The 26,616-nt window shown below is 38.7% G+C and overlaps 2 protein-coding genes across 4 annotated transcripts in view; one reads left to right on the forward strand and one right to left on the reverse strand.

Moving 5' to 3' along the window:
• The window catches only part of fgf11b (fibroblast growth factor 11b), a 53,304-nt gene that overhangs the window by 13,705 nt on the left and 12,983 nt on the right, over positions 1 to 26,616 (reverse strand). The window contains exons 1-3 of one of the 2 annotated variants that reach the window (XM_055208635.2): positions 20,475 to 20,493; positions 13,221 to 13,331; positions 6,258 to 6,361 (exon numbers count right to left, since the gene is read on the reverse strand). In XM_055208635.2, coding sequence (XP_055064610.1) covers positions 6,258 to 6,361; positions 13,221 to 13,272 — 156 coding nt within the window. In that variant the 5' untranslated portion in view covers positions 13,273 to 13,331; positions 20,475 to 20,493. Of the gene's footprint in view, positions 1 to 6,257; positions 6,362 to 13,220; positions 13,332 to 20,474; positions 20,494 to 26,616 lie in introns of those variants that run through there. The other variant, XM_055208634.2, reaches the window with a different exon arrangement.
• The window catches only part of nlgn2b (neuroligin 2b), a 170,974-nt gene continuing 153,171 nt past the window's right edge, over positions 8,814 to 26,616 (forward strand). Inside the window, exon 1 of one of the 2 annotated variants that reach the window (XM_055208630.2) lies at positions 8,814 to 8,933. The gene's annotated coding sequence lies outside the window, so the exon portion shown is untranslated. The remainder of the gene's footprint in view (positions 8,934 to 26,616) is intronic. The other variant, XM_055208629.2, reaches the window with a different exon arrangement.

Genomic DNA, 26,616 nt, shown 5'->3' on the forward strand with positions numbered 1-26,616 from the left:
TGACAAGCTAAATTATATAAGTCTATAATGCAAGGCTACAGTAGGATACATCAATGGATAGATGAAACAAATGCAGGCAGAATCGTAATCTATTTATGTTGTGCCGCCAGAGCTGGTGAGCGTGGGTGGGGTTATTGCTGATCACTAATCTCATTCATCTTTGTTTCGGGTGATGCATGGAGAGTCACTGCCAATAAGATTCATGTTATGGAATGTTCGGTGACCTGTGATAAAAAGAGGCCTGTGATTAGGTCCTCCTGATTTCATTTTATAGATTTTTAAATTAAATACATTTATTTAATCAAGCTTTTGATATCATTTACATTTATTTCAATTACTCAGACTTTGCATTTTACAGTATGCATTTGGCAGATGCCTTTATCCAAAGTGACAGTGCATTAGAAGGAATCCATTTTATCAGTATGTCTGTTTCCTATCGAACCCGTGACCTTTTGCACTGCTAACGGAATGCTTTACAAACAACTGGGCACTGACCTGGTTACCATTTGGGTGATTCTCACGAAAACTTGGTTTTTAAAATGTCAAGCATGAAAATGTAAAAATTGCTTAAATTTACTTTTTTTCCCACCAGTCTGGAGTAAATGGGATCATTAATTTAAAAACTTTTACTTATCATTTAACACTTTTTGTAACATAATTTAAAAAATTTGTCCTAAAAAATCTCATTACCGCAACAGTCAGAAAACATCAACACTGACATATTTTCAAAATGACATGACAAACCTGAAAGAACATCATTTGGAGATTCTGCACATGCATTTAAAATCAAAGTATTATGCTTCTATTAATTAAATTAACATTTTATAAGAATCTGTTGCGGTAATGATAATCAAAATGTTGTGTAAGCATTCTGACAAGACAATATTTCAAATTAACTGTAAAAAAAATGATCTTACCTGGTAGCCATCTTGAAGTAACTGGTCCATGTGCTTGGTCACTCAAAATCAAACTTTATTAAAATCCTGTATGTGTGCTTAAACTGTTCTCAAAAAGTGTTGCGGAGGATGAGAACATCAGGCATGGACACATCATTTTCCTAATTTTTTTTCATTATTATTATACATGAATATTCAGTAAATATTTTTTCTGTCATCTAAAGTAGTCTAGCAAAACATCCATTTATTTTTTTTCTTAATATTTTTGTGTTAATTTGCTTAAATTACAACATAACGCATGTTCAAACTCAGCCGGATACATTGCGGTAATGAGAATTTCAGCAGAAAATGAGATAAAATTTACAATTATAAATTCTTATGTTGAAATCACACATTGTGCAAGGTAGAACACAGTATTGTGTTAATTCTGATGCTTTTTAATGTTACTATATTACACATTTTAAAGCTAAAATCATTAGTGCCGTGGTGTTTCAATGGTTTCGTGAGAATCACCCATTTACTCAAATTACTTGCAATTTTAGCCTAACGAGAAAAAATAGCGCATGCATGTTTTTACGTAAGGGCTGGTATATCAGGAGGAGTGTTTTACCGGGTCCCTTAAACTTTAGTGACCTGCACATGCCTCCTCAACCCATCACTAATACACACATGGCAACGACAGAGCATTGGGAAATAACAAGCATCTCAAATGAAGGACACCATGGTTCATGACCGGGCTTACGGGAAATGGACGCAGCTTAAAATCCGCAGAGGGTATATAGGGAAGAACAGCTACAATCTGCAGTAAATCTCTAATGCTGTGTGTGTCTCTCTCACCCTTTTTCTTCCTCTGTTTGTGAGGGAATTCTGGGAATGAGTTGTGTTTTAATTTGGATTGTTATCACTACGCTTTCCATTTACCTTTACAAACAACATCACTCCGAGGTTCTGCAGTGTGTGATTGCATCTCAATGATGGGAGCTTTCTGAATCTCAATATCAACCGTGGTGCAGAGAGCAGTCATTTATCAAACCTGAGATAAAGGCACCACAACAAACACGCTATGCACGCACACACACACACACGCATGCACCTACTGAGTGCACAATCATCAAGTTCGAAACTTTGTTTCGAGCAAGCTGTCCTATATCTAAGGCTTTACCATCTTAATAATGGCTGATCAGTACTTCTGTCAAGAATCTTACAACTGTGTCAACGCCTCCCATTCTGCATTTTCTCCTCGTGCTCTCTTTCTCACCCTCTCGCGCTCAGCCCGGGAGGGTTTTTCCAGAGCACACTGTCTACAAAATGGGTCAGGACGGGACCGGGCTCTATTTATAACCAAAAACCATTTTCATATCTCCACAACAGGTCTCACACAAAGCTCGATGCCCACACAACTCCCCGAACGCAGTCCAATAACTCGGTGGTTCCCTTTAGCAGTCCATCCTCCATCACTCTCGAGGGCTACAGCAGCACCAATGAACACACACGGCTGATGCCTGGATAGTCAAACAAGTAGAGCAATACTTTCAGTTCGGCAGTAAAGCCCTGATCTCTTTAGAGTTTGAACTTAAAATCTTCATTTACGCTCGTTGTTCCGTTGTACTTATTTTTTTCTTATTAAAGGAAAACACCAATATTTTTCAATATTTTACTGTGTTCTTACCTCAACTTAGACAAATTAATACATACCTATCTTTTTTCATTGCATGCACTTAATCTTTGTACAGCGCATCGTGAATGTGTTAGCATTTAGCCTAGCCCCATTCATTCCTTAGGATCCAAACAGGGCTGAATTTAGAAGCCACCAAACACTTCCATGTTTTCCCTATTTAAAGGTAGTTACATAACGAAGTGCTGCAAACTAAGTGCTCTTCCGCCATATCGAATGAATGGGGCTAAGCTAAATGCTAATACAATAATATTGAAAAATGGTGGTGTTTTCCTTTAATACCAGGTTTAAACAAGGCCATAGTCGAATGAATCCGGTTTACATTGATGAATTGGCTTTTGGGATTTGCAAAATAAGCAATGCTCTTCATTTAGTTTGCAGCACTTTGTCCTCGGCACGCAGTAACATCATCACTCCTGACTACTCCCCCTCTTGCTCTAACATCTGTCAATATTACTGCACCCGAGGTCGAAGTGCTGCAAACTAAGTGCTCTTCCGCCATAAAATATAGTTCTCATTTTTATCCGCCACGTTTTATTTTGTGCCACCATACTTACTCGTGTAACTACTCAAGTAACAGTCTTTAGATAGGGAAAACATGGAAGTGTTTTGTGGCTTCTAAATCCCTGTTTGGATCCTAAGGAATGAATGGGGCTAGGCTAAATGCTAACACATTCACGATGCGCTGTACAAAGATTAAGTGCACGCATTGAAAAAAGAACGGTATGTATTAATTCGTCTAAGTTGAGGTAAGAACATAGTAAAATATTGAAAAACTGTGGTGTTTTCCTTTAACATGTTTGTTACATAAATATTTTACTGAAACTCAAAGCTGATGTTTTCTGTGTAATGGAAGTGGACAGTGATTTATATTGCCTATTTCTAAAAGTAAAAACATAGGCTTCAAAGTATTGCAAGAAGCTGTTTTAATATCCACCATGTTAAAGCGTAACTAAACCCCTGGTCAGAGCCTGACTACACCCACTGGCAATATTTGAAAAATACAAGAAGTTGGCAGACCCCAACAGAGATAGAGGGGACGAACCGAGCTCGTACCAAGGTTGTGGTGAGATCGTAACAAGGGCGTGGTGAGCTTGAACCTGCTTATGTAGAATCGTAGTCTTACGTCACACGGTACTGCAACATCCAATAGGAAAATTCAACTGCTTTAGCCACCGTTCAACCTGAAGAGGGCAGCACTTAGACGTTTTTACACCATATATTGTAGCGTTGAAACACTTTATACCCAAATGTCAAAAAAGTTACTCAAATCAATGAACAGCATAATCAAGCACCATTCTTACAGATCATTAGTTAAAAAAAGTTGGTTTAGGGTTTAGTTACTCTTTAAGTCTTTTTAACTTGTCAAACCACAATTTGAGCTTTTTGGAGCATGTCTGTTAAATCACCCACTTCAACTGAATACAGAAGAGCAGCTCTGAGATTTTATAAAATATCTTTTTTCGGATTCCATTGAAGAACACTTCAAAAAATGTTGGGTTATTCTCAACCCAGTGTTGGGTCAAAAAGGGACAAACCCAGCCGTTTGGTTAAACTAACACAGAAAATGTTTATATTTGACTCACCAATGGTTTAAAACCACCCAATTTACAACCCAACTGGTTGGCTTTGTCCCTTTGTGACCCAACGCTGGGTTGAAAGCCCAGCATTATTTAGTCTGAAGCTGGCATCGTACAGTCACACCCTAAACGGCAAAAGGGAACCCACAACAATGTTATTCTTTCACAGATGTGCTGCTTTCTAAATGGAATAGCAATGGGATATCGACATAATTGGAAATTTAGTGGATTTTAACCTTTTTAATCAATGCTGCTGAATTGCCCCTTTCGGATTTGACGGGACATTTAAAACCCTAATGGTCATTATAGGCTTTGCACCAAACAGCAGATGAAGACGCGAGAGACGTCTGCTCCGAGGGGACGTATGAAATCCATTATGTGGCAGAAGAGCACAATCCCTGAGGCAGCTCCTCTAATTTACATGAGCTTATTACAATGAGATACTCACAGGGCTTGACAATATAGTGGCATATTATGAATGACCTTCTCTTTAACTGCAGTGAGGAGAAGAGGGGAGGGCAGAAGCACGATTCTCCGGGTAGTGAGGTGTTTTCCCATTGGCTGTGTCCCCTCTCTCACGTTTGTTTGTTCAGCTACGCACACACACACACACACACACACACTTTCTCTGGAGATACTAAGCTGATCATTATTGAACACATTTACGTGGTTTCGTATGCTAGCACATGCCAGTGCGCGCATGCGGGTAGCAGTCACCCTGGTGATATAACAAAGCCCAGAAATCGTTTCAATGATTTACTGCGCCCAGATGTCAGATAAGCGACACTCTAAACAAAGATATCGTTCGCAAATTAATCTGCTTATATAACCCTTCTGACATTGATTAAAATAAACCTGCCCGTCACACACCCAGATATTACCCAGAATTCAATTTAATATCCAACTCCATTTTCTCTGATACCACCGCAAAGCAAAAAGCATGTTTGTCCCAGAGCCAAAGTCACAAACAGTGAGTACAAATGACAGAAGACAGTTATGTAACTAAACAAGAAAAGTGAATACTAAAAATGACACAGGCAGGACAGGAAGTTACCAAACCAAGGGGGTGGCACAACAGGACAGGACGTCCCAAACGAAGTGCATCAGTAAGCAACCCAAGGTCTGATTTAGAGTCGGTTCCCTTTGAACCACTTCTCAGAAGAAAATCCCCTCATTTCTCAGTTCAGAGAGAGGCGGTAGACAAAAGCTCTCTCATCCCCGCGTTTTAATCGTCAGCGCTGAGATGCACACTCGCACACATATATACGCAGCTTAACAAACACACATTCAATCTCTCTCTCTCACTCACTCCGTGAGCTGTCTCATCACATTCCTCTTCCTTTTATCCTGCTTTAGACGTGACACAGCCTAAATATCTGCTCCACCTTGCCTGTTAATGCTCCTGCTTTCCACTCTACTCCACATCAAACACAATTTGGGTAATTGGTCACACGGCACTAGCTAATCCTTTGTTATTGTGTATTTATTTATATGGGAAAGCTTGACCTTTGGGAGCAGTAACAACAAACATTCAATACAGCATAGGGTCTCTTGTACATAGGGTTTAGAATGGTCACAGAGCCACAAGAGATTTCTAATTAGAGTTTCAGAGAGAGAGAGAGAGAGAGAGAGAGAGAGAGAGAGAGAGAGAGAGAGAGAGGGAGGGAGGGAGATATTTTATAGCATAAGAATTGCTTCTTCTAAACCATTTTGGGTTGCTTTTAATTACAGATAATTTTACAGATTTGAATATATAAAAGAACAAGATCACTGTAACAACCTCAAAAATTTGACACCAAGGAGAGGACCTGAAGAGTATTAGGTAGAGATCCCAATAAATTTAGCACCATAGACGAAGCCTGAGGATTTCAGCACCATGGACAGTAACCACGGCTTCCTTATTACCCAACATTCATTTTCGTTTGCCCAAACTCTTTACTATGAGAAGAGTAATTGCCATCTCTGCATTATTGTTTACTGCATTAAAGAGCTGCACATTTTCAATTATCTGTGAATCATTATTGTGGAGACACCAAGGGGGGCACCATTATAATTATTCCATTATCATAATCATCGCAGTCTTCAAAAAAGCATTCAGCCACTTACGGAGGTGTAGAGGTACCCATCGCTGTTCATACCGAGGTAGAAGCCAGTCTTCGCTCCCTGGATCGCCACTATCCGAAGACCCACAGGAATCAAGTTGAACTGTGCTGTGGGGGGCAATCAAGAGAGATCTGGGCTCAGAAAACGATATAAACACTGGATGAACAATATATATATTAAACCTAAATTAAATTAAATCCTAATTTCTAATTCTAATCGAATGACTTCAGGTCTTTAGTCTCCTCAAAAAAGCACAAGATGTGTTTTGAGCCAAATAAAATAAATATGGATGGGCATTAAAACTTTGCTAAAACAACAAAGCTGGTGATGGTGGCCTAAGACTTTTGCACAGACTTTTGCACAGTACTGAAGGTCATTCATACTGTGCAAGTCTTGATATATATATATATATATATATATATATATATATATATATATATATATATATATATATATATATATATATATATATATATATATATATATATATATATGTATATATCAATGTCAGGGGGTATAACTCAGACTTTACATTTACAAGCTACAGAGTTAATACAATGAGCACTTTCGAGAATGACTGATGCTAAAAAGTCGGCACATTGATGATGCCTATAATCTCATTTAGTGGATATGTGACGTATCAGTACCTCAAATTATGAATAATTGTCTCTACCAAACATATTATTTTGCTTCAGAAGATATTAACCCAGTAGAGTCATTTGATTCATTTTAACGATGGATTTATGAACTACGCCATGTTGAACACATACAGTACTTGATGGCATTTTAATATAAAAAAATTAGTTCATATACTGGTGTCATATACATATCCACCTTTTTCTCGAACGCGGAAGTAAGTGATGTGACGTATTTCCTTTCCAGTTCGAGACTTCCAGTTCAATAGCCAGCCGGTAGAAAACAGTGTAGTGGGAGCACGCATTAAACATGATTTAAATTAATCGCATCGCAATCGCAATGTCAGTCTGTGCGGTTATATGACAACAAAATGTTGCAATTATATTAAATGAATAAATGTGTGGACTTGTTTCTGATAACAGTTTGATGATTTTCCTTGCTGTTTAAAAAAAGAAAGAAAAACGAACAAAAAAGGCAGTGCACGTGTGGCATGCACGTGTGTGGTGTGCGTCGTCACTTATACCAGAGCGAAGATAGATGCAGAGGAGGTTGACAGTGATCTGGTAGCTAAAAAAAACTCTATGTTTGTTGTATGGCAGTATTTTGGATTTAGGATTACTGACACTGAGCAGTTGCTACATCACGTGGCAATACGAAAACATTTCTAGTTTTACAAATACACATTTTAGCTAAACTGTGTGTGGATTTTTCTTAAAACCCATCAAGTTGACTCATGATACCATTCAGTATAATCGCACATCGCAATATTAGCATCAATAACCGCAATGGGAAAAATTACCCAAATCGTGGAGCCCTAATTTAAACAGTTAATTGTTACTACACCTGCCATCTATGAACCAGTGTGCGGATGAAATTAAGAAGTGACTTGATATATGAAGATAAAATCAATAATTTTGTGTTGTTGACAGGAGGTGACGGGTCTGCAATGCGCAAGTATTAAAGCCCAGAGACATACCAGTATCTTTACAATGGGAAAGTCAGTTGAGTGTTTGTACATGGATTTTACCAAGACTTTGTGTTTTTAACAACTGTCCCTCTGGTGTGAGGTTTTTTAAACTGCAATTTTTATTGGACTTGTTTTTGGCGACACGTCAAGCTTCACGTGGTCCGACACAGTCTGTCAGACATATTTTTCTCATTCAACACATTGTAAGTTATTTGAACAAACCATAATAAACATATTAAGTATTTGCTTTTTCATTTAAAACATAACAAAAGTACGTGCAAAAACTATTATAAACATCAACTAAGCAGATTATGTCATATATATTCTGTACTGTAATCACATTTTTGTAATAATATATAGTAGCAGAATAAATAAATCAGCATATTTTTATCAGCATAATATTAGTTGTTTTTAACAATAAAATTATTGTATTTATTATTTACTGGCAGTTTCTATGAAAGGTTTTACTGGATGGATTGGTAAATACAGATCATGAGTGTATGTGCGCCACATACACATTCAGTTCTCGTGCATGGATTATGGTTAAAACAAATGTTTTGTAGAGATTTACTGCTTTTGTATTAGCTATTATGGCAACCGCTAACTGCACAAATTATGTCTTCCTGGATTTCATAATAAACATTAAGCGGTCAGCCAGTCAAAACGGCACACTTGTGTCCTTCGCAATAGACTACCATTAGCTTTAGTGGCTCACCGGAAGTCATAAACAGGAAAGCTCAAAGATGGCGGCGCCTACATTTACGTGAAGAAACAGGTGGATATCTGTATAAATTATGAGAGAATTTTCATATTTGGTTAAACTATTCCTTTCAAAGTCAATTGTTATGCCAATTAATAGTTCAGATAACCCCACCCCTGAAAAGCATGTATAAGCAAAACAAATTGTGGTTGGTTGTTTTACATGTCAATCAAATGACCTCCTCCTGTCCAGGTGAATAAGCTGCAGCGACTCTGCAACATGACACAGGATGAAAAGGGATCACAGAGGATGGAGTACTGACAGAGATGGCAAAGATAATGGCAGGATGAGCGTGTTGTGAGGGAGGATGATCCAGGTAAAACCGTCTATTCACTGTCTTTTGTCCTTGATAAAAATGGACTCTGTTTGATATGTATCATCTATGATATTTATCAAGCAACCATATCGCACATTTAAAGAGACAGTTCACCCAACAATTACAATTCTGCCATCATTTACTTACCCTCATGCTCCAGACCCATATTTTATTTTGTAACAATTTAAAAAATAATATTCACACACCTATCCGATGTCCATGTATTACACAGAATACTTTTCACAGCGGATGATAAAGTTATCAAAGGGATTATTAGGGCATAGATGTGATCGCTAATGAAGAAATGGTAACGGGTGGGAATTACTAAATGAGGAATATTGTGACATTTGACTTTACGAAAAATGCCCAATGTAGCGTAAGATACAGAGAGAGAGAATAATGGGAAATAAATCTGAGAAGCTGAGGAACAGCAGATAAATATTTTTACAATTGGTTGTCAGAGAGCCAGACAGATATGTGACAGCACCAAATTGGTGTCGGACAGAATTTAGCACCATTATATTCACCCCATTGGGCATGAAGTGTTTTGGACGCATGTCAGAGGCCCTGTCACAATGTTCACAGGACTCTGCAGTTGTGGGATTATTTAACATGTGCGACAGTCATTGCAACAGACAGACGTGACATGTAAGCTAGTCCGCAGGAATGTGCTACACTACAATGACAACTGCCAACCCAATACGATTCCTAAACTGTTATATGCACACACAAAAAGCACACGCAGAACTAAAGACAGATCCCATGTCTGCTTTCATTGGTGTGTTTGCACTTTTTGGTGACTCAACATAAAAACATGATAACCGTTATTGTACTAGTCAAGGACCGAGACCTGAAATTGAACTTGTAGAGAAGACATTGGTATAAACAAGACTTCCCCAAATATAAAAGATTTATTGTGTAACTTTTAAAGGTTCCCTTAGGGTATCAGGTTGTAAATCTTTTTTTATTTCCACCTTAAACTTTTATGTTAAATATCCACCAATAAGTGAATTATTTTCAGACACCTGATTAAAATACACAGCACAGCCAAAATATGTGGACATCCCCATCTAATTAATGGGATTGGCTGGACCCCCTTATTCAGTAACAGTAAATCTTAATCCAACCATTTTACAGTGACATTCTAAAGAGCCGTGTGCCTCCAACTTTGTGGCAACGGTTATGTGAGGGACTTGGTTTGATTCAGCTTGTCAATGTATCTGTGTACAAAGTGAAGTCTGCATGATCTACTGATTCTGGTGTGAATGCACTGGATACCTGCACAAAGCCCAGTTTTGAATCCCACTTTTGGGATGATTTGGAATGCTGACAGAAACCCATTGCCCATCACCAGTTTGTGACATTCTGATGCTTTTGCATCTGAATGGCAACAAATCCCTATAGACATCTGTCAACACCTGGGGGGGGGGGACTTTGCAGAATCGAGGAAAATGTTATAGTAGCAAAGTGAGGACCAGCTCCCAATAATGCACATAGCACATTAAAGGGTTAGTTCACACAAAAATGGAAATTTGGTCATTATTTACTCACCATTATGTCAGTTGAACACCCAGTGTCTTTCTTTGTTCTTCAGAACATAAATGCAGATTTTTAAAAAGTGTCAGTGCAAATTTCTTTGTCTAAACTGCTGTTTAGGCAGCTTAAGGATATGTTAATTTTTAAATAATGTGTAACTACAGAAATATCCACAAAGAAACTTAAAATATATGACACAAGTAGAGTTGATTTATTTATTTAACACTTTTGGTTCACCAACTCGGTCACCATACTAACCACAAAACCCCAAACACTTGAAAAGAATCTGTGTTTTGGTTCAGAAGAACACAGCGGTGTTGGAAGCAAAAAATGTGGGTGGGTCCAAAATATTTATTGGAATAGATGCCATTTTCTTGTATTCTGGTGTTTTGTTTACCTTGTTGTGTTGCGGGAATGCAGCATGCGAAAGTAATAAAAACACAAAATGGAGTTTAAATTATATGGACTCTAAATAAGCCAAGTGGAAGCAACAGTGTGGAAGTCAAGGCTGTAGCTAAAATGCGGAACAGAGTTTAATTTAAAAAGGCATTCATCTAGTGGAAATGGATTTAACTGATGGCGCTTTATCAAGTGAACAGACATATGCGCTAAATTACAGAAAAACTGAGTGGGTCCAATATCGCTGGTCTTAAAGGAAAACACCACCATTTTTCAATATTTTACTATGTTCTTACCTCAACTTAGACGAATTAATGCATACCTATCTTTTTTCAATACGTGCACTTAATCTTTGTACAGTGCGTCGTGAATGTGTTAGCATTTAGCCTAGCCCCATTCATTCCTTAGGATCCAAACAGGGATGAATTTAGAAGCCACCAAACACTTCCATGTTTTCTTTATTTAAAGACATGAGTAGTAACACGAGTAAGTATGGTGGTGATTTTTTAAGTGGATAAAAATGAGAACTATATTGTATGGAGGAAGAGCACTTAGTTTGCAGTAACATCATAACTCCTGACTACTCCCCCTCTTGCTCAAACTTCCTTCAATATTACTGCGCCCGAGGTCGAGTGCTACAAACTAAGTGCTCTTCAGCCATACAATATAGTTCTCATTTTTTATCGGCTTAAAAATCGCCACGTTTTATTTTGTGCCACCATACTTACTCGTGTTACTACTCATGTCTTTAAATAAGGAAAACATGGAAGTGTTTGGTGGATTCTAAATGTATCCCCGTTTGGATCATAAGGTAACAATCTTTAAATAGGGAAAACATGGAAGTGTTTGGTGGCTTCTAAATTTATCCCTGTTTTGATCCTAAAGAATGAATGGGGCTAGGCTAAATGCTAACACATTCACGACGCGCTGTACAAAGATTAAGTGCATGCATTGAAAAAAGATCGGTATGTATTAATTTGTCTAAGTTAAGGTAAGAACATAGTAAAATATTGAAATTGGTGGTGTTTTCCTTTAAATAGTCAGTCCTTCCAGAAAAACGCGGAGTTTTTTTGTGATTGTTGCGATTTTGCGGCACGTTTTCTTAAAAAATGCGATGGAATATGCGGGATATTTATGCAATTTATGCGATGGAATTGCGGGAATTTGCGAAAATTGCGGAACTTGCAAAAACTACGGAAACTTGCAAAAGCTGCACTGATGTTCACGTCACATAATCACGTCACTTCATAACGTTCCCATGGCAATAGAGGACACGGCTGCGCATTTGGGAAGTAAATGCAACATTTTTCAACTTTCTGCTAATATATATGTGACTTTTTGCTACGAAAATGCAGAGATTATGAAATCATGCAAGCCCCGCTTATTTTGTGCGCGGAAATATGTAATTAATGCGGCGAAAGTGCGTCGTATTTGGAAAAAATGCAGCCCCGCATAAATATGCGGATTTTGGCTGATTATGCAATATATCGCGCGATCGCACAATCGCGTTTTTCTGGAGGGACTGAATAGTTATAATAATGGTTCCGACGCCCATGGAAGAACAACAGAAGACACTGGGGGTGAGGCTGAGTAAATAATGATAAAGTTTAGATTTGGAAGTGAACTATCCCTTTAATGTTTGACACACATCTGGGTGTGGTCTTTAGGTGTTTACAAACTTTAGGTGATATTGTGTAGGTTGTGCCAATCAAAAACATTTTCTTCTTTTCCTGCATCCCTAGAAAGGCCATGATGTGCTGGTCCACCACCATCAAAATTTGAATGCTCTTCCACAAATGTTAAAACTTGAATGACAACCGTAATCAAATGCATTTCTTACAAATTAACTACGAATAAAGTTTATTTCCAAATCTTGGCACTCACAGTGGCGTGACAAATAACTTGGAAAATAGAGTATCTCATATGTACATCATTTTGGATAAAACATCTGGTCAATGACTAAACCCTTACTAACCAAGCAATAAACCGTCAAACGTTGTCATTTCAGCAAGGAAAGCACACTCAGTGCGATCTTCAATCACATTACTCAGTATGAATCCTCAGGCTGGCACCAGTGACCGCAGGCTAAGTGTTATACACCTGGCCTTAGTCCTTACACACCGGATACGTGCCAACATCGAGCTCTCAAATTAATTAGAATGGACAGATAGAAAACGTGCGTGAGGAGACTCAAAGACAGAGAAAATGAGTGATGCAGACAGCAGAAGTTTATTATACGTCCATCTAGCGGTCACGGCCACACGCAGGTTTTTTTAGCAACTGACCAATCAGGGGTCACGTCAGGCATGTGAATAACTAGCAGAAAAAGAATGTGTGCGCACACACACTTACAGAAGCAGCTGTTCTCGTCCCTTATGCCGTCCATGGTGCCATCCGGCAGCATCTGCAGGTAATAGCCGTGCTGACTGTACAGACGGGTGACGATGCCTTTCAGCTGCGGCTCTGCAGAGTAAAAACATGTCATGCTGTTAGCCTGGGGAGATAACATCACGCCTTTTGGTTTGCATGCGTGACATTGGTAAAGTTTACACAGTTGTCATGTTGTGCACATTTATGAATGAGATGATTTACTGTTTTCTACCTAAAATCATCCTACATAATGTAAAGAACAATTACTGAGGAATAAGGCCGTGTCAAGAATGAAATAGAAAAGAGCGAATTGGAACAAAAATGGTTATAAACAGGTCAAGTCTCAGTTGTCCTCATTGACTAGATCTTTTCGAGGTATTGACTAATTTAGCATCACTATCCAGAACACAGCTGTTTCTTATGCACTTCGAGATCTCTAAAGATTATAGACCTGATAGGTCACTTGGACTACTAGGCCATCTATTCCAGGCTTTATGCATTTGTCAGATGCTTTTATCCAAAGATGCATTTTATCAATATGTGTGTTCCCTTGAAGATCTCTGCATTACTAACATAATTAAGCTATAGGAGCACCGTATTGGCTAGGGGTGTCACGATTCTCCAAATCCTCGATTCGATTACATTTTCGATTCTAAGGTCACGATTCGATCCGATTCTCGATTTTTACATATTTTTTATATGGCATATAATTTAGACAAAAATGATATGCCATTATTTATTATTATTATTATAATACTTTAACATTAACATGCACATTGCACAACTCGCATGGGGGTTTGTGGGCTTCACTTAACGCGAGAGCTTGTAGAGAGTCGAGATTCCTTCTTGCACGCACATGGACTATGCGCGGTTGGCAGTTACATGGATCGGGCGGGCGTGACGAAAAATAATATTTTAATTAAATTCGGGCGGGTGCCGGATCGACTGCTTGTTATTAGCTCTGTCCTTCTAAGCATGCGACATCTGTCTTTCATAGTGGCAGCCTCAGAAGTTCAAGAAGAGAACTGAAACAAAGAGTATAGAAGCACTGAAATGAGACGGTCTAGCCTTCTGAGGACAGCGCGGAGAAATGAGGACGCATTTTGACACAGCTCTTATCAACGCTGGCGAAGGAGGAACGTGACAAACTCAAAAAATGAGAATTAAAAACAAAGGAAATAGAAGGTCAGAAAAGGGTTGCCTGGAATAAGTTTTACAAAGTGTTAAATCAGGAGTGCAGGCTATGTAATTTGTCCGTTTAATTTAGGCTATTTATTTATTTATTTTTGTCCCTGTGCGTAAATCGGAGACGGAGTTCACTGCTGATATTCTAGAGAGCTTTCTAGTCTCGCGGCTGTCATCAGCAGCGCCTTGCATCGCCCAGTCAGCGGATGGCGGGCGGGTGCGGTTAAAACTGGTCAGAAACGTTGCGGATGGATGGTGGACGGATGATGAGTTTTGTTATGCGGTTGCGGATGAAATAATAGTCCATCCGCGCATCTCTAACATAGACTTAATCCACATGGACTTAATGCGCATAGCATCTGAAATAAATCCAGCATAATAAGCAGCTGCGCTTCTCTCTGTCTCACGTGCACGTGCTCGCATCTGTCCGAACTCTGAACATAAACTAAAGTAGTAATCCTTATGTATTTGTTCAGTTTTATGCGTTTCATGCAAGCTGAGGCAAACTATCCTTTTGTTTAAAATATAACCCGCTGCATCTTTGCGCCTCCCTCACTATCGCGCACGTGCAGAGAGCTGCACTCTGTCCAAAGTCAGATCACTGGTAATCCTGTTTATGATATGCATTTCAAGGAGTTGTAGCATCCATCGTGTTTAAAATATGATCGCGTTCCGCTGGACAGATGTTTTTAAAGGCATCTCTGAGAGTTTTTTCCTCGCTTGGCAAGCCGACCGGACGTGAAATGGGGGCGTGGCAGCATCGACGATCCCATTTTTTAATTCGAAGTTCGAAGCTGTGACTTAATTTCGATCGATTTCGATTTAAAATCGAAATCGTGACACCCTTAGTATTGACTTTGTATTTCGTTTTAGAGAAACTTTGGTCACTGATGAAAGTACAAGAATGTGCATCCTACTCCATGAAAGATTTATTTGCATTGCACATTTATTTATGAGACTGGAGAAGAACAGAGGCTGAATGTTTTATTAGCACAATCCCTCTGGCCTACTTTGTGTTCATTTGAAAAACAACCAAGAAAGTAGCTTGTTGCTTTCTGTCAGTGCTCAGGTTTTGAAATAAGTTACGCCGCTGTCACCCAAAAGTGTGTCATTACATTTCTGTGTCAACACACCATAGTTTAAAAAAAACCAAACATGTTTTTGCTGTTGTCGTTTAGGTACAATCAGCCGAAATGTTCCCTCACCGTTAGGAATGAAATAAAGCTCTCAGGCTAGAGGGGTAATTTAAAAGCGATTATCTAGAGGGGTGGGCTGACTTCTTATGAGTTTCCGCTGTGTAAATTGTATCATATAATTGTAAGCTCTGTTGAAATGTGGGCTGCACTGGTTTTTAATATATCTGTTTTACTTGATACCCACTCTGGTGTATTTTTATTTTTTATTTTAACCTTTAACCTACCGTAGGATGTAATTAATATGCCTATGTTACCATTTCATATTTATTGGTAGAAAATAATAATAATAAATCAGGGTTTGAAACTGTATTGAGGTTCTAAAGTTTGTTAACAGGGACGCAAATATCGCAAACGTCTAAAAAATTTAATATTTTGTTTGACCTCCTGAGGTGCACAAACAAACCTCTTGTGGAAAAGGTGAAAAATCTGTTTAATATCTTACGGATAGGGCTTAAAGTGCTTATTTGGAGCGGTGGTGTATGGCTTATTATGAGTTTTCACTGTAAAATATTAGTTAAATGTTTGTGTTACTTTTGAACTTGAAACACACATTGGTTTCACTTTAACTGCGGATGTTAAATACACCTCTGATTTGGTTACACTTTATTTTACAGAGTCCTTCCTTGCTACTGTAAAATTATACATTTATATTAATAATTAACAACATGTATTTCAACCCAGTATCACGAAATTGCGTGACTATTTCACGCATGGACCAGCGTGAAAATGTCACGCTTTGCCGCGTTTGAGCGTGACCATGTCACGCTTTCTGTTTGTGTCACTGTCACGTATTGGTTACTCAACTTTTTTGTCCTAATTTCTTACCATTGTCGCTTCGGTTTAGGGTTAGATTTACATAAAATGACATCCTTACCTAAACGAACTCTAACCCCAACGTCAGGTGACAATTGGTTAAAGTTTAGAAAATATAAAAGAATAAGTATTGTATCTATTTTTTAAATAAACCAATACTTAAAGTGACAAATACTTAAAGTGACATATAACACAAGCACCAAATCTAACCCTAAACCGAAGCGACAATGGTTTGAAAATAGGACAAAAAAGTTGAGTAACCAATACGTGACAGTGACACAAACAGAAAAGCGTGACATGGTCACGCTCAAACGCGGCAAAGCGTGACATTTTCATGCTGGTCCATGCGTGAAATAGTCACGCAATTGCGTGATATAGGGTTGTGTATTTACTATGGGGTTAGGGATTGGTTTTGGGTGCATGTACACTCTAAAAAAATGCTGGGTTATTTTAAACCCAGCGTGGGGTCAAAAAGGGTCAAGCCCAGCCATTGGGTTAAATTATATTTGACCCAACAATGGGTTAAAACAACCCGGCATTTCGGGTTAAAATTACAATACCTAATGGCTAGGCTCTTCCTTTTTTGACCCAACGCTGCGCATTTTTAGAGTGTAGTTAAAGGTGCTCAATAAAAGCAAATTCACGCATTTTAGACCACAAAACGTTTTTGTTACATACAGCAAACATCTCCTCACTATCTGCTTGCTGCCTGTCCGCTGATCAAACTGTAAAAAAATGCGATCTCTGTAGACAGCCCAGGCTCCACAAACTACAATAAAAACAAAGTGGCCAAACCTACCACCAGAAACCATAACAAAGTGTTCCAGCCAATAAACAACAAGAAGGATTTGGGGGTGCGGGTTGGGTGCGTTCATGAAAGCACGGAAGGGAGGGGGAGGAGTTAGCTACGCTCCGTTTGTTTGAAAACAGTTCAAACATCAACAAAAAGTGACGTCACACAGATTCGCTTAGAGCGCATAATTTACGGTTGTTACTAAAGTAATTATATGTAACTTGTAACAAAGACACTGTAACGTAGTTTTAATGATAATTATTACTAAATGACGTGTAAAGACATTTGTGTGTGCGGCTTTTTTCCTCTTTGCTATCACGACGTCTTTAGTGGTGCAGAAGACTGTGAAATCTGCTGAACTTTTCCCAGGACCTTTGAAAGCTTATATTAATCTCACCCCACAAATCCTGATAAATCTTCTAACCACATAAAGAAGTTGCGAAAGCAGGGCATGAGTTTTGTTAGTTAGCTGTAGTTCTGTCTCTGTTCAAAAATCTTGAAGGGACAACATTTGCAACAGGAAATTATTTTTTGCACTTTTTAATTATTACCCATGTGACACAATTTAATGTATTACCCACAAAAAAATAAAAAATGAATGAATGTAGTGAATGTAACTCTATGGGAAGGTTCCGGGACAAGGTTTAGATTAATCCAGGACTACGCCTTAGTTATATTAGGACATTAAAGCAGTTTTACTAACAAACCTTACAAAAACTGTGCTGGTGTACGTATTGAGACAAACAATGGTACTGATATATGTTAAGATATGTCAGTACAAGGTGATTTTAAATCAAGGCAGCTCAAATATGCATTTTAGTCTGGGACTAGGGTAAGCCCTATCCGGGAAACCGTCCCAAAATGTGTTGGACAGACATAATGTACACTTACACCTTTATTTAATAAGCAAATAATAAGCAGGGTTAATGAGATTCTCAACTGTCTGGCAATGAAGCCGTGACGCTGATCATTTGCTTTAGGTTATTATTAGTGTAACCGTCTGGTTTTGAACATCATCCCGGGCCACTATTAAACCGCGTGATACCACATCTCTTCATCACTGCATTCAAACCAGTATGACACCAACTGACCACACACACACTAATGCCAACCTGTGTTTAAGTGCATTTGCAGTGTTGGATTTCATGAAACTTATCTCTGCATTGGAAACTTAAATAATGCATTTTAAGTGTCTAATAATAGGTTGATTGCTATAGACGGTTTCAGCAGTAACAACATAAACAAGCGGCTGTCGCGGTCCGCACGTAACATTTGTTCAAGAGACCAGTTTAGCAACTAGTCAGACCATTAAAAAAACGAAACCGAAGTTAGGTTCGGATCCAGACGTGTATCACGTGCGTCCGATGAAACCGTCTATATTTAAAAAAAATTTAATATGAAGGAAATTGGTACTATGCATGATTTTGGGGTGGATTCAGCCATTTAGCATCTGGACTTCATTTATCTGTGGCTTAAGAGAAGTTAGATGGCATGTACATGTATGACGGACAAAAATATGAGCCAGAATTGTATATACCCATTGATTTTGGGATGAACTTGGTTTGCCAACAGATATACATACACAAATTGTTTGCATTTTTCCATAATATATTTCAAATAACATGGAACAAAACAGGATAAAGAAGAACTGAAAATTATCTATTACAGAAAAACGGATAAAAAGCTGCACAGGAATGAAAGATCTATGTATAATATCTTGAGAGAGAGAGAGAGAGAGAGAGAGAGAGAGAGAGAGAGAGAGAGAGAGAGAGATATTAAGCAAGTGAAGAGAAAGAGAGGGTGACCGCTCTTGGCTCCCCCCCGGGTGCTGTTTTTCCGGAAGAGGTGAGGTGTGTGAAGAGAGAAATAGTGTATTGAGTCCAATTCCAGTCTGTTACAGATGGTAATTTTGTCAGAAATCACTGAGCTGCTGCCAACCCAACGCTGGAGATACAGCAAGTGACGGCTAGTGTGCTGTGCAGGACCAGGCAGTCACTAGCTTAAATTATCTCTCTCTCCCTTTCTCAGAGGCAATGGATCAAATACTGTTTGCTTGGACTTCAACTTAAAATAGCAGCTTTCGATTTATATTTCGTATTATTAGTTTAATTTATTATAAATAATGCATTGTGTTAATCTATTACATTACAGAGCATGTGCTCATCAGCAGAACACTCTCTCTCTTTTTATTGATCTTTAACTTTCTGAAAAATATGCTATAGATAGTTCAGCTTCAGTTCAACTGAACCTTTCGCTAAGCTCTGGTGTAAAAACATTACAGACCAATCAAATATTGACTGCCACCACATTATCAGACAAATGATTGCTTGTTTTTTATGCCTGAATGGATCATTTTAAATAGAAATTTAAAATATGGGGTAAACCATTGGTGCTGGGGCACTTACACAAGGTATGTAAGATATTAAACAGATTTTCCAAATAAATTATGAGAAATGCATGCATACAGTATTCGAGATTGGCTATGATCTTCTTGTACTGTTGATGTTTACCAAATATTTGACAAAATTGTGGGCTGATGCGTAAAATGTTAATAAGTATTCTATCCCCAATGACTCACCATTATGCCCCATACAGAAATATGATGTAATGTCATATATCAACGTGTGTATTTTAATATATAGCAGATTTCTGTGTGGGGCATTAAAGGCAGGGTGCATGTTCTCTGAAAGCCAATGTTGACATTTGAATTCACCTTAACAAACACGCTCCACCCCAATAGAATCTGGATCTTTTTATGATAGACCCGCCCCACACATACGCAACCTAGGCTACGGTGTTGTTAGTAGACACGCCCCTTACTGCTGATTGGCTACAAGTGTGTTTTGGTAGTCGGCTAAACTCCCTTTTCCAAAGTGTTTTTCAAAAAGCACCCCGCCTTTAAGAAGCAAGTACATCCTAAAATCAAGATGTTTAAATAACAGAACTTTGTGAATTTTAGTCACCAAAAGTTTTTAGTTTACACACAGAAAACTGTTAGTTAACTTCGATAATATTTAAAGTATTTATAAGAAGAAAGAAAAGAGGCAGAACACCACGTTATCTAACATGCTAGTTATCACGTGACATTTGCGAACCTCGGAAATAAATTATTTGTATATATATTACCATTTTTTAGTTATCATTCATGTTTAAAATGAAAAAGTCTCAACATTGGCCAGTCCAGTTAAATAACAAATCAATAAATTGATTCTAATATGTAAATACTTTAATACTTTAAACCTGACTCACGCCTCGTAGTCTGTGTGCTAGGTAAGTAGCTGGGTTTCCATCCAAACGTGAAGCATATCTTTTCAAAATAAGCAAAAAAAAAGAAGAAAAACAAATAAATGCGAATTAGGTGCGTTCCATCAAGTTGTTCGAGCGAATGACGGTGGTATTGGTAACCTAGTAACCAACAGTAAACAAAACAAGGTACCCGTGGAAGACAGGACTGCTTGTAGTCACAATGGGGCAAGTTATTAATTTGTGCAGCTTGTAATTGCCAAACTGAATGCTGTGACCAGCAGAAGGAATGCAACATTTTTTGATAAAGGCACTATCAGCAAGGACATTGCGACGACGTCGAGCCTCATATGGTAGGCTAAAGACAACTTCAGCTTAAACATCAGAATGAATTCGACAAATGCGATAATCTCCCATTATTCGCATTTACTCTTTTTCGCATAAATAAAAAAACACCTCAAGCGAGCGTAAACACTTTTTTGCGAATAAAGGGATTTTTCATCGAAATTTGGCATTTCCATCACTCGTTTTTGATGCGATTTGCTGAATTAAATCTGACAAACCCACGTGACTGACCGTCTGTTTCCGCTGGAGTTGTCTTTACCATGGGCTCGACGTCGTCGCAATGTCCTTGCTGCTAGTGACTTCATAAAAAGTCTGCATTCCTTTTTCTATGCACAGCAGTTTGACAATTAAAAGCTGCTGCTAGTAAATTTATAACTTTCCCCATTGTGACTACATGTCCTGTTTCCATTTTCCACCCGTACATTGTTTTGTTTACTATTTGTTACTAGGTTACACCGTCATTCGCTCAAACAACTTGATTCGGTGCGTTTCCATCAAGTTGTTCAAGCGAATTACGGTATTTGGTAATCTAGTAACCAACAGTAAACAAAACAAGTCACGCGGAAAAAAGTTAACATAACTGCGTGTAGTCACGATGGTGCAAGTTTTAAATTTACTAGCAGTGCAGCTTGTCACCGCCAAACTGTTGTACATAGAAGAATGAATATAGCATTTTTTGATGCAGGCACTAGCAAGGGCATTAAGCCAACGTCGAGCCCCATATATGGCAAAGACAACGACAGCGGAAACAAACAAACGGTCAGCCCCATGAGGAGTTGTTCGCTACGTCGGTTTTTCATCAAATGCGTTTTCATCTCCCATTATTTGCATTTATTCTTTTTCGCATAAGTCAAAAACCATCTCAAGCGAGTGTAAAAACTTTTTTTGCTAATAAAGGGATTTTTAATCGAAATTTGGCGCTTCCATCACTTGTTTTTGATACTTTAAAATGCGCATAAAGTCATGGTTATGGAAACATGGCTAATGAGGGTAACTTATGTTTCGCAATCGCAACTCATTCTGCAAACTGCAACGGATACTTTACAACAAAATACACTGGAGGAAGTGTCTATCTGCAATCGTCTGTTTGCAAATTAGGAAAGTTCAACGCCTGTAAACGACTCATTACAGGTAAAAATTACAGGTAAGTTAAGTTAAACAATGAAACTACACACAATACTTGAAGTATCTAACGTAATTATCAGGTTTTGGACAACGTACCATGTGTCATGGTGCTGTCACGTCAACCAATTCACGTGTTTTAAGGCGATTTGTAAACAAATCTAGTAAATGAGAGTTTCATTCGTTTGCTTAGTCATATGGTTAACGTTACATTGTAAAGACATGTTTTTCGTTCTGCAGAAAATAAACGAAAATAAAGAAACAATATTTAGTACTTATTGTGAAAATGCTGCTTCCAAAGTCGTCACAATTAAGGATTACATAATGGGATGATGTCATTGTGTTTAATGTGTCATCACCACACCCGTCGCTATGGGCGGGCCTTAGGGGGCCGGGCCCGCCCTCAAGGACGCTTGTGCCCCCCCCAGTATTTAAAAAAATACTGTCATTTTAAATTATTAATATTGCTAATTTTGTGTTGCATTAATGTTGTATTCTTTATAATTAAAACATTAAAAATATAAAAAACAATGGTGTGATTTTGTTTGATTGATGGGAATCTAGCTACACTGCAACAGCCTATCACGAGGCTACGTACGACACGTACGTGACGTAGCCTACGTCAGTGTAGCCGCTCAACAGTTACCGCACTTTTTTTTAAACTGGATGAGTTTTCGCTTAGCTATACTGCTTTAAGATGGATATTATCCGCAAATGGTTAAAAGCCCAACAACAGTCTCCAAAAGACGCGCAGCAGTCAGACAGAAAGAAACTCCGGTGGCCTTGCAACCAATTTGGCGAGCTGCTCCATTGGTTTTACTTTGTTATCTGACGACGACACCAACGTAACCGCTAAAATGTAAATTTATAATTGACTGACATGTTTGTCTCAACGAAAATGAACCTTCCGACAACCACACAATGTCGCAGGCGCTCTTGGCAAACAGATGAGAGGTTTGAAAAGGACATTGACGCACACAGGCGAGAGAGTTCGGGTCTTCTCGGGTCCGTTCAGAAAAAACACATTCATTTTTAAATTACCCGAGACCCGATGCCGCTATTGTTGTACCCGACCCGTGTCCGAGGCACATGTGAAACTTTTAGTCGGACCTCGGGTTTTCGGATCTAAGTGGACCCGTGAAGAACTCTACCGTGGAGCCCGACCCCGGGCCTAACATACTACTACATTCAGAAGATATGGACTTGTTCACTGCGGTGATTCAGCTTGCTTCTGAAAAGGACCTCACTCACAAGTTTAATTCCGAGTGGACACTTTATTAATGAGGAGCTTCTGCTCGGAGAAACGCCGCCTGCCGCTGTACTGACAGGAGGGAGGGGTGAGACGACAGCGCTTGCCTCCACAGTACCGTAGGTTCAAAGTCTGCGTGCGTGTGTGTGAATGTGTGTGTGTGTACGTGTCTCATGGCAATGCATATCCCTTTGTTGACTGCTTTAAAATGCAATGTTTGAGAGATGTCTCTGGTGTTACATGTAATATGTTGTATAGATTTATGGATATTCATAAAATTGTTTCTATATGTAATGTGGTGTGTAGGCTATTAGGCTATCTGGCCATATTGCTGATGGTTGTTTAACGTGGTGATTACGTGCTGCGCGAATAGAGTATATATTATTATAAGTATACGTACTGTAGGCTAATAATAAGTGTGCCCTCCCATGCATTTCATATGCCCCCCTTAAGACTGAGGTCTGGCGACGGGTCTGGTCATCACCATGTCAGCGTGCAACAGACATATAGGTTAAAATGGCATCCGTTTTAAATAAAAAGACAAAAACATGATAGTTTTATCATTAATGTATTACAAGAACTGGAAATGGATGCTGACAATTACTTGAAATCACATGGGTCAGTCTTTCACTCTTTGATTTATGAATATTGCATGCTTTCTGTAAATGGTTGCATAAGTATAAAAGCTAATGTAACTTTTTACTTCTTAGTTTAACTTTTTTGACTGATTAATCTACGGTAGACAGCTCAACTTTCTCTGTTTGTTTGCCTGTTTGGCAAACAGCATTTTTTCAGCAGAGGACATGCCATCTGTTTTTGCTCTGTTCTTGCATCACTTCTCACTGTGGTCCCTTGATGTTGTTCACTGTCTGACCACACCTTATATACAGGAATAAAAGTGAGTTTTGTCACAATTTTGCCAGAAATTTCAAAGCTTTTGATTTGAGATTGATCTGTAAATCCTGAATGCAGCGGCACACAACTATAAAGTGCACCCATTTCATTGCTAAAAAACAACGTTATTTTGTGTATTTGGTATAATACAATGTGTTTGTGTGGTTTATGGTTAAAAAAACACATTATTTTCCACATACCACCAAATTTTACTATCTTCCTGAAACACGTGGTCTCTGACGTGACGCTCCTTACCATGTTTGAAAGATTTGCTTACAATTCAATGCTAACAGGAGTTAACTTACAGTCTGAGTCCGAAGCGGGAGGAATTATGATAATGTCGGTTTTCACTACATCACCAATCCCAAGTAAACTGTTGCCTACAATCCGTGTGTTTGTTGTAGTCCAAGAGAAGAGATTTACGTTGGAGACGATAACTTGCGTCATTGTTTCCTTTGGGGTATGTTTTGCATATAGTTAAAGGATTAATACACACCAAAGGAAATGTAAAATTGTGAATCGGACAATAGGTGCTTTTTAAAGTAATAGGACAACCATAAAAGAAACTCTAGCATCATTTACTCACCCTCATTTTATTCCAGCCTCGTATGACTTTCTTTCTTCTTTGGAACACAAAAGAGCCTAATTTAATGGATATCCAGTTCAGTAAATCATGAGTCACTTCACTTTTCCGCTTTCGTTTTCCCAATCTTTTTTTATCAGTAGTACTTTCTTCAGGCTTTGTGTATACTCTGTATTGTTACATATATCATACTCTCCATATTGTTTGTGACCATTTTTACCTACAGAAAAAACTGCCCTCCCCATCTTTTTTCCCCCAACTTTACAATGATCCCCTTTCACCCCTGGCTTTGTCTAATTTAATCTCACGCATCACTGACTTTTAATTAATATGATTGGATGAGGAATTCTCATACTATTTCATTGTGTTTCTCTTGCTCGCTTCTGTCACCCCCATAGTAAAGCAATTAAACGGCTAACGTACATACGGTACATGCAACAAAATCTCATATGCTTCTCTCTGTGTTCCCCTGGGTGCAGAATTGAGTAATGCTGGTTTTGTAGAATTACTGATGCTCGGGATTCACTGCACTAGCTAAAATGATACAAATGCATGTTACGATAATCAATCTTTTCTCGCTGGTGCTTCCAACTTTTGTATTTGATTTGTATGTATTGGCCACTTACAAAATCAGCGTGCACACTGTAATATGCACTTTCTTACGAGAAGGACCGCCGACCAGTCCTTTCTGTATCGAAAATGGCGACTGTTTATTTAAAATGCGGCACTGCCTATGCTGTTCCTTAAAGTAAGTCAGCAACTGCAATAACCAAGATGAAATCTCAGTGTGTGTCCAATTATGTGTATGTGGTTTGATCAGCCGCGCTGAAGCAGAGCCAAAAGTTGCACCCTAATTTTTCAGCTGGTGCATGGAGACTGATAGATCGATAGAGGTTAACTGTGCAGTGGCCTTATGTGTATGTGTGTGCTTGCATGGAATGCATTTTGTGTGAGCGTTTGCTGATTGAAAAATCCTGCATGAGGATTAATCCACCCCAAAATGTATTAGCTATTTAATCATGATTTTTATGGAAGATATTGGTTGCTGTTTGGTTACAGAGGCTACCAGTCACAAACTAAGGCTGTTATATTGAGTTTTGGTAATATATCAGGATTATGCAGGGATATCATATCGGTCCAAGAAGGTCTACCATTGCTCCAGCTAATAACTATGCTACAAACTTACAGTAGCTGGAATAGGGTTGTGTGTGGTTTATCTGTGGATGTGTACAAGAAAGCTTTCGAAACGGAGTGTAAAGATGTCTAGTACGGTGTGGCCTGCTGCTTAATAGATGTGAGATGCAGGCTTACCCCATAATGATAAGAGAGTGCAGCAGAGTAATTACAAGCGCTGCTCCAGCGAGCAGCCAAGGGCATCTGTGACTCCCCTTCCTGACTAAGGCCAAACTACCAGGGTTTCCCTCAACCTTTATTAGGACTCCCGACCAGGTTCTCTCTCCCTGCTGCCTCTTGCTCTTTGCACCTCTCAGCAGTTTTCCCTTTCTTATCTCTCCCCACTCAGGCCATTATCTTTCCTCCTCTTTGTATTTCTTCTCTTCTTCATCAATTCTTTTCTCTTTCTCTCCTTTCTCATACCCTGCTTGTCATTCTTTTGATCTCTCTATTGTGAGTGCTGTTGCCAGCATTTTACATTAATGCATTTGACAGACGCTTTTATCCTAAGCGCATTCAGTCTATACATTTAATCAGAAGGTGTTACCATGGAATCGAACCCCTGATCTTTATGTTGTTACCAGTGGCGGCTCGTGACTGCTCTTCCGAGGGGCGCAAATTCAAAATGTGTGTTTGGAGTATCATGTGTGTTGCTTGTGTTTTCAAAATATGTGATTGTTGCGTTATGTGAACCATGTGCATCACGTGTTTTGTCAAAACAAGTGCCCGCTGCACACGCGCCAAAACCGTTTATGATAAAAAAGCGCTCACATTCGCAAAAT

The sequence above is a fragment of the Misgurnus anguillicaudatus genome, chromosome 12 (genome assembly GCF_027580225.2).
Source record: "Misgurnus anguillicaudatus chromosome 12, ASM2758022v2, whole genome shotgun sequence".
Classification (NCBI taxonomy): domain Eukaryota; kingdom Metazoa; phylum Chordata; class Actinopteri; order Cypriniformes; family Cobitidae; genus Misgurnus; species Misgurnus anguillicaudatus.